Below are 12292 nucleotides of genomic sequence, written 5' to 3' on the forward strand. Positions count from 1 at the left end.
AAACAAGAAAACAACAACAGAAAATTCTTTATAAAAACATTACACCTCAATTATGTAGTTTGAAATGGAGTAGGAAGAAGTTTAAAAACCTTTTTTTAATCCTACCCCTTAGCAATATATCTTAAATTTAATCTTCAATATAAACTATTTCAGAAACAGACATTAACTACCCTTATTTTTTTATATATATAAATCAACACGGACAAAGATCTATACACGTCGTTCATTATTTTTTCATTATTTTGTGTTAAAAATAAAGATATTTAAGAACATTGGAATGTTTTCTCAGCGATTTTCTTGAGAAAATCCTGATGCGGCCCGGCCTCACCTAGACGCCGCCTGTAGTGGCCCCCGGCTGGTTTGAGTTTGAGACCTCTGCTTTAAACGGTAGTTTTGTGAGTCTGTCGTGTCATGTTACCTTATGCAAAAATGCAAACTTACTTTAGGATTTAGTTTTGAAGCCTGACAGAGTCTGAGCAAATCCATGCCATCTTTAGAGTTTTAGTTGATTAGAAATGAGCCTGCACATGGTTGCAAAGATGTTGCACATTTTAATACAATACCACTTCATAACTCTCTTTTGTAAACAATTTTACCGTTTTAAAACAAATCACATCAATTTTACAAAAAACTATATCCTTTAAATGTTTTTACTTTAACTTCTCGAGTCTTTTAGTTTTATTTTGAAAAGGTTTCCTGCTTGAAATTTGCACAACAGGTCCAGGATTCCCAAGATGTCCTTAAAGATGGCCGAATACGAGTGGTGTTCAGCGTTCCCCATGAGCCGCAGCTGGAACACCTCATCCACAATCAACACGTAAGTCGGTTAAAGTGTGTTAGTGAGCAAAGTTTTTTATGTAGCACTTTTCCCTTAAAGAATCACAGAGGGCAAAAAAAATAAGCAGTGCAAGTAAAACACCTAAAAAAACAGAATGAACCAAATATGAAAATTAATTAAAGATAAAAAATAAAATTACACCAGCATAGAAATCCACATTTTTCAGGTTTGTTTTAAAAGTTGCAATTTAAAAAAAAACTCTAAAAAAAAAAAAAGTAAAATTAATTGTTTTTTTTTTTTTAAGAAATACTCTGTGAGGTACAGTCCAGGATACGTTCTGGCGTCCCGCCTCGGCATCAGTGGCTACCTTGTCTCTCGCTTTTCCGGAAGCATCTTCATTGGCCGAGGCTCCAAGAAGAAGTGAGTGTTTTGCAGCTTTTATTTTGAAGAATTAGCTCATTTAGATCTTCTCATCCTTTTTTTTTCTTTTAACCTCCTAACTGTTAAAGTCCTTGTGGGGAGCAAAAAAGCAACGTTGGGTTAAACCTGAAGTTCAACAAGAAAAACGAGGAGGTTCCTGGTTACACCAAAAGGAGCGAAAAGGAGTGGCTGTACTCTGCTGCTGTGGAGGAGCTGCTTGCTGAATACCTCGACAGGTAAAGCATCTTTATCTAACATTTAGCAGAAGTTCTTAAAGAGAAAAAAAAGAAAAAACATATTCACGGACTCAAAAATAAGGAATTTGCTTCCAGGTATTGACTTCTTCTGTGTTTTCAAAGGTTTTCAGAGGTGTTTGATGCTGTGTCCAGAAATAGCCATGATGACATTTTCTATGAAGATGACATTTGGCCTGGAGTGGACCAAAACGGGTATAAGATACAAGCAACATTACAAAGGATTTTTTTTTTAAAAGCAGATTTTTGTTTGGAGATAACTATTTTTTTTAAAGGAGGAACTGTCCTAGTTCTCCCGTACACCTAACTGTTTATTTATGTCATTTTATCATTAATATTTACCTGAAGTTAATTAAACTAAGCTTAAATAAACTTGTTGGTGCAGTTAGCTTAAAGAAATCTAAATGCAAAGTGGTAAATCAGCATATTATTGAGTTATTCATGTCCCTAAAAAAAAAAAAATATATATATATATATATATATATATATATATATATATATATTGAACAGTTTATGAGGGCAAATATATTATTTTGGTTTTAAAATTGTATAGAGATGCATTTATTTTATAGTAAACAAAAAATGTTTTTATTTTCCAGTTTTCTGGGTTGAGAATTAGTCTTATGGTCAAAGTTTAGTCTTTGCTACTTTTACATTCTTGCATTTTCTTACAGAAATTTGTATAAACTGTAAACAAACCTTTCCACTTTCTCTTGTATTTACTTCATTAAAAGGCTTGTCATGTTGAATCATATTTTTAAAAAGGATTTGTCCTCCAAAGTGGATTATAAAGATGGTAAATCTGCCTGTTTTGGTGGTTTTACAGGGCAGAGAAAGTGGCAGAAATCACATCTTGGTTGAAAAGTCATCCAGTCAGCTCTATAAGCAGGGCGTCATGTGACCTCCAAGTATTGGACGCTGCTATTGTTGAGAAGATTGAGGAAGCTGTAGAGAAAACCAAGGTGACTTTACCGTGCGCAGTTCCAGTCAGGGACACCTTTAAAAAAAAGTGTTTTTTTTTTTAGTTATAGTGTTTTTGTTTACTTTGCCTCCTGTAGGTAAAGAAGAGCACCAAAAAAGTGCGCGTGACCGTCAAGCCTCACCTCCTCTTCAGGGTGAGTAGAGAGTGATACTGTCAACTTTTTTGTTGGTTTCATGTGGAATTTATTTAGTTTTACAACTTTTACAAACAGGCTTCAGTTAGGAAAAGCAAACATTTTTCCAGTGTTTTAAAATCCCACTCCAGCTAAATTTGTTTCTGTTGTGAAATCACTCCCAGCTATATTTATGATTACGACATTTTTAGCCAAGATTAAAAAGCGTTTATTTTTTTTAAGACAAATTTTATGCACAGTGGCTGTAGCTCATTAGAAATACAATTCTGGGTTGTGGGTGAGACTGTTGAGACAGGGCAACCCGCCCCACTCCCCGTCGATGAGAGCTCTGTTTGTGCACTCATGCATTAGCTCGTAGCCTCAAGCTAACATTAACGGTGCAAAAAATAACGGCAAGCAATATTAGATCAATCCAGTCGTACAGTTTTGAGCCAGAATTGCAATTCGCTACAGCACGAGTGTTGAAAACGTGTCATGTCTCGCACACCTAAGCGTGAGCAGGCCAGAGTGTACTCAGGGTGAGAGGAGACTTTCCCACGCCGATTTCAGTAGCTGCATCATTAGTCTGAGCATTTTCAAGCATCCGTTTTACTGATCCAACACGATCTGAATTAAGAAGTACTTGTACATTCTTTTACATAGGTACTCTGCTATGAGGAAAAATGCAACAAGAACATCTTAAAAGCACAAAAAATTTCATTTTATTTCAATGGTATGAGGGATATGAACAATAATGAGTTGACATCTTTTGGTTTGTGTGCAGCCTCTGGAGCAGCAGCAGGGTGTGGTTCCAGACCCGGACGCTGAGTATCGCCTCTTTGACAGAGTGGTTAACATAAGGGAGAGCTTTACGGTCCCTCTGGGTCTGCGGGGAACCATCATTGGCATTAAAGGAGGTGAGATCTCTGTCCATTCGTTGGTTTTGTTTGAATCAAGTCCACAATTGAGCAGGAAATGTGTTTGTTTTCATCTGCAGCCGATCGTGAGGCAGAGGTTCTGTATGAGGTTCTGTTTGATGAGGAGTTTGCTGGAGGTCTCATTATCAGGTACTACTTTTTTAAAGTCAAGTCAGGTGAATGAAAATAAGCAGTTTTACTCAGAAAAACAGAAAGCTCTTTGTTTTCTTCCTCAGATCCGCGTCGCCGCGTGCGTACCGCCTCCCCCCGTTCGCCCTCATCAACCTTTCACACGGAGTCCGAACGGATCACGGTTTCCACAAACTGACCGCCATCGTCAAACCTCAACCTTCCGCCGCCAACTTCTACTCAAACCGTCAAATGGGAGGCCTCAATCACTCTCCCCGCTCGCCCTTTGTTCCAACACAGGTGGATTCTCACACACACAAAAACATTCTCTTTAATGCTAAATAAATATTAATTTTTCTATCTCGATGCTTCAAACCTGTAGCACAACAACAAGGCCGGTGTGGTGAAGGCTGCAGCTCAGGGAAACAGGAACTCTCCTTCTAAAGGTCCAAATCACAAACAAGTCAAGGTGACTGCAGGCTGATCTGTCCTGTTAAATGTTGTGCACAGGTGGTGCAATGTGGTTATTAGGTATGTGTGTGTAACTGATTCTGGCTTTGTCATTCAGAGCAAAGAAGATTACAACAACGTGTGGCAGTCTCTGCAGAGGGCGGGGCCTCCCAACAAGCCGCCTGCTCACTGGCAGAATAATGTAAGTGGAGGATTGGTATAGAGAAAAAAAAGAGGTTTATCTCTTCTTGGTGTCTTAAAGGGGCCATACCATGATTTTCTAAAGCTTTTCATTTGAGTGAACTATATCCATATATATGATCATATATTACCCTTCAAACTCTAAAAAAAAAACATTATTGTTTTTTTTTTTTTTATCAGTTAGTGAATGTTTCTCCTCTCCCTTCCTGCAGAGTCCAGCTGGAAGCATCAGACTTTTAAAGAAGAACGAAGACGCCAGCTCTTTTTCTTCCTCGGAGAACTCGGCCAATAAAGTACAAAATAACGTTCCGCATCCTCAGTTTAATCTGTGTGTTCTTTGTTTTAGGAGAAGCTCATCGGTCTGTGTTTGAATCCCTCTCCAGGGTATGAGTGAATTTGAAATCCTGATTTCCAGTCTGAAGGTCACAGAGGGAGGCCAGCAAGCCGCACCTCCTCCTGCTCCCACGCAGGAGCAGAACAGCCAATCAGAAGGCCCACTGTCCCCTCAGTCATTCGCAATGGTGAGTTTGAAGGTTGTAGCCTTTATGGTATTCAGAAGATTTTGATATCGGCCTAAAGATGAGGAGGCTTTTGTTTTGCAGAAAGGAACTCTGGTGTTGAAGGAGATGCTTAAGATCGATAGCGGTGGTCAAGGAAGTCCGTCATCCCAAGAAATGCCCAACATGACTGCCTCCAGCGACCAACCACAGAGCAGGAGAAGATCCTCTAAGAAACTAGGTAATCACCCGACCACCTTAAAAAAAATGAAAAAATTGAGTCAGTGCTTTTATCATGTTTGATCCTTGCAGCTGCAAAAATGGACGCCCCTCAGGGCGGCGCCCCGGTGCTGCCTTCACCAACACCAGCCGCCCCTGCCAACGCTGTGCCTAACAGTAAAGTATCAGAGCTGGCCTGTGTCTGCATGGGGTTAGGGATGACGCCTCCTGACTTCAGCCTCCTGCGCAACAGACAGGTCAGGAAGACCACGATAGCTCTAATGGAGCCCAGAGTTTTCTGATTTTCTTTAACCTAAACCCTCTATTTGCCCCAACATTTGTCCTCACAGGGTTTGGTAGTGTGCCAGGTGAAGCTCTCCAACGGGTTGATGGTTCACGGTCCACAGTGCCAGTCAGAAAATGACGCCAAGGAGAAAGCGGCCTTCTTTGCCCTCCAAAGACTGGTATTGAAGCAGACACACACTGCTGAGAACAGAACCAGTTCTCAGCAAGTTTGATGACTTCTAAACAACACTGTTTATTTGTTAGAATTATTAGCATTTTAGAATTACATTCCTTAAGAATCTAGTTATTATAGAGTATTCACATCAGATGTGATTAATGTAGCAGGGGCATCGAGTTTCAATGTTAAGTCGATGAACAGGCGCGATCTGAGGTCCTGGGGTCATTTTTGGGATCGGGCCCAGTGCGATTTGGGCGGCATACGGTGATTGCATCAACTAATCGGGGGCTCAACTTTTGGCACGTGACGTTTTCAGTGGGTTGAAAAAAAAATCCAATGTGGCCGCTTGACGCAAGGATTTTTGTTTTGAACTTCCATCTATTTTCTTAACCCGCTGCGGAGTTGCCAGAGACTGTCTCAGTTACTGTTGAGCGAAGGCGGGATACACTTTAGACAGGTCGCCAGCCTGTCACAGAGGGTTTAGCAGGGTTTGGTTTGGGCAGCAGTGATCACTATGCTGCCCAACAGACGGAGAGCCACTGCAGGTTTTGTAGAACATTTATTAGCATTTATAAATGTCTTACTGATGACTTTTTTGTTTGTGTTTCAATATTGATCATTAAATCAATTGATCAAAATGTTACAGCAGCAAAACTGTACTTGTGTTAGTTTTTTTATTAAACAAATACAAATAAAATTAGCAAAATTGTTTTCAAATAAATAATATGGAAATTAAATCAATAATCAAAATCAATCAAACTTTGAATTGAACAAATCAATTATTGATTGTGGCACTGAGGTTCATTCTCTTCAATTAACCTGTTTTCATTGTTTTGATAAATTTGATACCACATAAATAAAAAAAAAAAGAAATGGAATACATAGGTTAATATTATTTAAACGACTCACATTGGTTTTGGGCTGACTCCTTCTTTTCTTGTTCCTGTTTTATTTGTAGAAATCTGTGGGGTCAGGCTTCCCCATCCCAGCTCCTCTGTATCCGGGATTGGGGCAAATACGACCCATGCCGATGGGAGCCATGCCGCCTGTGTTCAACCAGCAAGGTCAGTGTGCCGCCGTTACTGTCCAGACCTGGGATGCTCAAAACTGGAGACGAAAGCGATCTAATTTCAATTTATTTGATTTATATTAGGGCAAAAATACAACAAAAAGTGTTATCCTAACACACTGCTGAATAATCAGCTGTGATTGAACACCAGTTCTGTTATATTTAAGCTAAAAAAAAAACAATAGTCTAACTTGAAATGAATACCTAGAATGCATGAAGTCCCCCAATTAAATTTTTTTTATTTAAAGATTTTACCTAAAAAAATCTATTTCAAAATCAAATTTATACTTCAGGATTTCCCTTGTGTCACAATAGTGGAATGATCAAATGTTTTTTATTTTCAAAAATGATCTAAAGGTGATCAAATGTCGGTTTTGTGTCTGTGCAGGTGGCTTGCTCTTGCCCCCTCAGGGTTACCCCCACAACCCTCTTTGGGGAATGACCCTTCCCCCTCATCAACACCCAAACCAGCCCTTCTACGCAACAGCGGGGACCTTCCCCGGCGCTGCTCGCCCCCAACAGTCCCCCTCTGTGCCCATCGGCTCCCACAACCAGTTCATCCCCTTACAGGTGAGCTCATCACACGTGGGACTGAATAAATTAGCAGAACTTCTAAAAGTTTTTTTTTTTTTTTACCTCTAATCCTGGCAGGTGACTAAAAAGCGAGCGTCAGCCAACAAAAAGAACCAAGAAACCAGAGAGTTTTACAGCGCCGCTCAAACCGTCGCCAAGAACCAGTCGAAGAACCAACAGTCTTCTCAGCTGCCAGCCCAGAGCCAACCCCCGTCCAGCCAGCAGGACACCTGCGCGGACCCCTCCTCCGCTCCCAGCGTCTCCACGGCAACGGCATCCCTACGAACACCACCTCGACAGAGCGGACAAACGGCCGGCCACACCCCGGGATCCGGCTCCAAAAGGAAGCACAGGAAGTTGGCGGTCAACTTTGAGGCAGCGAAAGTTTCGGAGTGATCCCAAGTGTGTGTGTTTGTGGAGAAGAGAGGAGCTTCATACAAAGCTGAAAGAAAAAAAAAAAACAAAAAAAGAAAAAACGTCCACTGACATCTGAATTTATTGCATTTAAAAAAAACATTTATAAAATAGAAAAATGGAGCTGCATCAGAGCCTCCTTAGAGCAGTTTGGGGTTGTTGTGCAGCCTGAAAAGTGATGTGTTTCTTTAAACTTTGAGTGAAACTGATGGAATCGTCTAAGAGTCCTTCATTATGGCCGGATGAGCTCTTCACTCATTTTTAGTTTTACTTTGACAGTACAGTTCATTGAATACCAGCAGACGTGTAACACACAAGCATGGCAACCTTTTTTTTTTGGCACTTTAGCTTGATTTTATGGATTCAACATCGTAAAACAATTTTATGTGAATTTAACCCTTTAACACTGGAGCTCCGGTGTTCTTAGATTTACTGTAATTTTATCATTTTTAGTGCGATTGATGTCATTCCAGTAGATTTTGAAGGAGAAAAGCGGCGCGAGCCGCTTTTCTCCTTCAAAATCTACTGGAATGACATCGATCGCGCTAACAATTAAAAAATTAAAGTATGTTAAAACTTTTAACCGGTGACAGCTCAGGTGTTAAAGGGTTAAAAATGTCTTGAATTCATGATGCCATTTTTTTTTTCTCTTTTTATGTCTAATACTAATTAGGATTTTATGGGATTACGTCATTTTTGTTGGATTTCTCCTTTGACCCCGATGTTGTAAATGAGTTACCTCAAAACAAAAGGTGCACTTCGGTAGTCTTGGAAAAGTCCCCGAGCGCCTGCAGATTACTGCCGAGCTTCCTTAAAAACTCCCGCCACGCCGATCACCTCTTCAAACACAGATGGTCTCACAACTTCTGTTGTTCAAGTCGACACATGGAAACAGCGTTTTTTTCCCACGTCCTTTTGTAAAACTATTTTAAGCTTTTTTTTTTTTTTGCTCCACCACACTCTTGGACTTGATTTCATAGCTGTTTTTCTATTTCCTCTTTTCCAAACTATGGATTTTATCGACTCTTTTTATACATTTATGGGATCTTTGAGTAATATGTCTGGAGAAAAAGTGCAAATTTAATTGTAATATCTAGTTTTAAAGGAGTTCGATTCCTTCCTGAAAGGCTAACACCTCACTTTTAGCAGCCCTGCGAATGAAGTTTATTCGGCTCTGGTGCAATAAGGGGAAATTTTAAAACTTTTTGGAAAATGAAGCACACCTATTGTACATGCTTTTTTTTCTTTTTGAGATATGAAAGAAATACTAAATATTCTGTGGACAATGATAAGAAAAATTGCTGCTTTGATTTAGGAATGTACTGTACACTTCCGTTTAATAAACACACTTTTTGGTTAACTGCTTTTTCTGGATTTTTTTTTGTTCATCACCAGTTGAAAGGTTGACACCACTGCTTTTTTCATTTTTTTTATTCCATTTCAGACTTGAAATGAAAAATCAAATCATCTGATCAAGCTAAAAGAAGAAAAAAAAGGTTAAATGCAGCCTATCTTTTAACGTTTTACTGTTTTGTTTTTTTAAATCTCAGATTTTATTAATAAGGTCTATTTTTTACTTTTATACTGTCCCAACTTGACACTTTTAAATGCAGTGCGCACACTTTCTGTCATCACCTTCAATTTTTTTTAAGTTTTTACGCATCAAAGAGGAAAAATAAAAAAACATTTTTTTTAGGTTTTTTTATGTAAAATTACAAAAAAAGAACCTTTTTGTCTTGTTTTCATTGATCAAAGCCAGCCAATGCATTAGTCACAGTAGGACATAACAAAGAAGACACGTATCAAAGGATTTTGACACTAATAATAAAGTTAATGTTTACGCAATAAATGTTATTTGTACATTTTTAAAATTTTTTAGGCTATTTCTTTGTCAAATATTGTAAGCATTATCAGTGCAAATATATATACATATATATATATATACAGTATATACAGTGAAGGAATACTACTGGAATACTACTACAATGCATTGTGGATATAAATGGCTATGCTTGCAAAACTCAAGCAAAAAAGAAGAAATTATAGGCTTGGACTTGAGAAAGCCAGGGGTGGAGCTACAGGGGGCCAAAGGGGGGCTTTGCCCTGCCAATCGTTCCTCAGTAAAAAAAATCAACCACTTTAAATGTAATTTTAGCCTCTCAAATGATTTACTGCAATAATTAAGCTGTTTAAAATCCATACTTTCTTATTTGGTTCTCATTCGCCACCCTTCCAAAGTCTTCCTACACTTCCATTTAAAATGTTTTAGATCTGCCACCTGAAGAAAACTTCACTCCAAATACAAATTTCATACACACGGATTTCTTCTCTTCAAAGAAAAAAAAAGTGTAAATTTTAAGGTGAGTTATTTCAGAGTTTTTATATTTTTTAAGCTTCTGGCACTTTAAAAATTCCCCTTACACCAACTCAAACTGCCTTGTAGTTTTGAAATGTTCAATTATTAATTGAAAACAAAATATTTGTTAATTTCAATACTTTTTTTCCTCTCTGTTGAATGGGTTTCATCAATAAACCCCTATGGAAGTGTCCTTTATTTTTAGCTGCACAGCGGGGACTCACAACCACACAAGGCTCCACTTATTAAAAAAAACACACAAAATGAGACTCTTTATTTAGTGAGCACCAAGTCAGTACAGAACTTCTTTTTCTCAAAAAAGTCAAGTTTTTTTTTCAACAAAAAGATCATAAAAGCTAACAAACTTTACAGCCAAAACAGTTCTATCAAAGTGTGCGGAGCCCAAAGCCTCCTCTTTTTTCTCTAACTGTGCTTGAAAACCATCTAATTCTGCACGACAACAAAAAAGTTCCAGAAACAGAAATAAACATGTTATGACCCATAAGACAGAGTGTGGACTCGCTATGTTTTTATTCTAGATCCTGGTATATAAATTAATGAACGTACACTTTGATTTTAAATCTATATCTAGTGTTATGACACATGTGTGTTAATAAAGTTTTTCAGCAAAAAATGTGAATCTCCACTCAATATTTAGGCAGCAGAAACCCCTAAATACGACTGATCAGGCTGGATTTCAAATTAAAATGATTAAAAAGTTGTTTTTTAATCTAAATAAGAAATATGAAATGGGCACTTAAAGTTATTTGTGCTTAAATGTTTTATTGATCTCCAGATTTTTGAACTTTTGCACCTTGGCGCTAACTTTATTTTTAGAAATAATTTGGCTGCTTGTAAAATCGTTCTAGAAATGGAAAATAAATCTTAAGCTGTTGCAATCTTTACGAAACCCAAAAGAAAAAACTAAACACAAAAGCAACAGAAGAAAAAAAAAGAAACTAAATGTGTGTGCATTGTTCATTTTCTCCTACATTTTAAGGTGAGGGTTTCCATCTACGTATGTGCCTGTTCTGCTCCTGCCTCGCTTTCAACATGCCTGCATGTGTGTTTTTCTGTTTTTTAAGTCATCAGGTCCTCCTTCGATGTGTGTTCTCCACGTATGTGTTCTCTATGCACAGCACGATGTAGTGGTTGGAGCAGGAGCGGGCGTGCTGCCCCAGCAGTCGACCCGTCTGCAGCAGAGCAGCCTGGCCCGTCACCGCCATGTCGGCCGTCCTCCACGCCTCGCAGTAGTTGGTGGTCAGACGAGTGCCTACGGTGTTGGAGCCGTGCCACACCATCTTCTCTGGCCTGTGGGGGGAGAGGAAGACGGGGGCAGTCAACACAAGTGCTTTTCCTCGATCCCCACTGTTTGGCGTCAGCAGCGTTACCATTTGGGTTTCCAAGAGTAAATAGTAATTTTTTTTCCAAATTGCAGCTTTTTGTTGGTTTTATCTCCATAGCAACCAGTTAATATTTTGTTCGCCTGAGGTTGACGAACAAGTCTATATAATTTTTAGAAGAATCGGGAAAAGTACATTTTTGAATTTCCTTAGCAACTGAGGTTTTTTATTAACCACGCCCTAGTTCCTGATATGTCTATGTTGTATGATATATTGTTTTGTTCAGCTTGAGCCAGGGTTTAATATATTACATTTTCACAATATTCTGATAAAATCAGAAAAAGTCAGGGGGGGGGCGGCCTTTTTGCGAAATCGCCACGCTGACATCGTTCTACAACTTCTAACTCCAATAGTTTTCACAAATACAGTAGCTTCACATTGATAGATTAAGATCCCTAGGACGAGTTTTGTTACGGCTTGTGGCCGTATTGGGTTTGGTATTTTCTTTCTGGTTCTGTGTATTTTGGTCAGAGTGGGACTTCTTTGTGCTTTGTGGATCTTTGTGTCTTTTTCTTTTGATTTCTTTCAGGTGTGGTGCTGCAGGGTGTGGCTTCCCATTGGCCCAAAGCAGGTGGAGCCACTTACAAAACCACCATTTGGACCTTCAGCCCACGAGAAGGGAGCTGGGCTGCAGCCTGTCCCCACTGCAGCTCGGTGCGCTCCACAACCTGTTTTAGTTTGTGCGCACTTTGTAGTTTCTTTGGTATTCTTTTTAGATCCCACTCTGTTGTTTAGTATTTAGTTAAAGTGAAGCTGTAGGGGTGAACCGCCATTTTCTTTAGTATATTTTCTCCTGTTTGTTAGTCCAGGGAGGTTAGTGTTTGTCATTGTTTTACCTTTTCTTTTGCAGGTAAGCTCCCTGGGTTGAGTTAGTTGGGGTTTGTTTATGTTTGGCCTTTGTTCACCCTGAAGCCTTTTGCTTCACTTTTCAGTTATTGTTTTCTTGTTTTTTCTGTAAATTTGTTACACTTTTTTTGGAGACAATTCCGTTGTGTTTTTTTTACCTTTATGGTACGCCCTAGATCCATAAACAAATTGGGGTGTAACAAGTTTAA

At 38.9% G+C, this 12292-nt stretch overlaps 2 protein-coding genes across 4 annotated transcripts in view; one reads left to right on the plus strand and one right to left on the minus strand.

Moving 5' to 3' along the window:
* Positions 1-7580, plus strand: part of xrn1 (5'-3' exoribonuclease 1) — a 24367-nt gene extending 16787 nt beyond the window's left edge. Inside the window, exons 22-40 of the mRNA XM_024273841.2 lie at positions 719-817; positions 1083-1198; positions 1288-1434; positions 1558-1647; positions 2279-2414; positions 2511-2567; positions 3331-3463; positions 3544-3613; positions 3700-3892; positions 3975-4061; positions 4161-4244; positions 4456-4536; positions 4627-4764; positions 4846-4981; positions 5053-5216; positions 5310-5423; positions 6381-6486; positions 6880-7061; positions 7143-7580. Of these exons, the coding sequence (XP_024129609.1) occupies positions 719-817; positions 1083-1198; positions 1288-1434; positions 1558-1647; positions 2279-2414; positions 2511-2567; positions 3331-3463; positions 3544-3613; positions 3700-3892; positions 3975-4061; positions 4161-4244; positions 4456-4536; positions 4627-4764; positions 4846-4981; positions 5053-5216; positions 5310-5423; positions 6381-6486; positions 6880-7061; positions 7143-7460 (2451 nt within the window). The 3' untranslated portion in view covers positions 7461-7580. The remainder of the gene's footprint in view (positions 1-718; positions 818-1082; positions 1199-1287; positions 1435-1557; positions 1648-2278; positions 2415-2510; positions 2568-3330; positions 3464-3543; positions 3614-3699; positions 3893-3974; positions 4062-4160; positions 4245-4455; positions 4537-4626; positions 4765-4845; positions 4982-5052; positions 5217-5309; positions 5424-6380; positions 6487-6879; positions 7062-7142) is intronic.
* A 2496-nt stretch (positions 7581-10076) lies between these two features.
* The window catches only part of col15a1b (collagen, type XV, alpha 1b), a 53302-nt gene continuing 51086 nt past the window's right edge, over positions 10077-12292 (minus strand). For all 3 annotated transcript variants that reach the window (XM_024274164.2, XM_024274162.2, XM_024274163.2), the window contains one exon: positions 10077-11145. In XM_024274164.2, the coding sequence (XP_024129932.1) occupies positions 10923-11145 (223 nt within the window). In that variant the 3' untranslated portion in view covers positions 10077-10922. The remainder of the gene's footprint in view (positions 11146-12292) is intronic.

This window comes from Oryzias melastigma, linkage group LG17 (genome assembly GCF_002922805.2).
Source record: "Oryzias melastigma strain HK-1 linkage group LG17, ASM292280v2, whole genome shotgun sequence".
NCBI classification, from domain to species: Eukaryota; Metazoa; Chordata; class Actinopteri; order Beloniformes; family Adrianichthyidae; genus Oryzias; species Oryzias melastigma.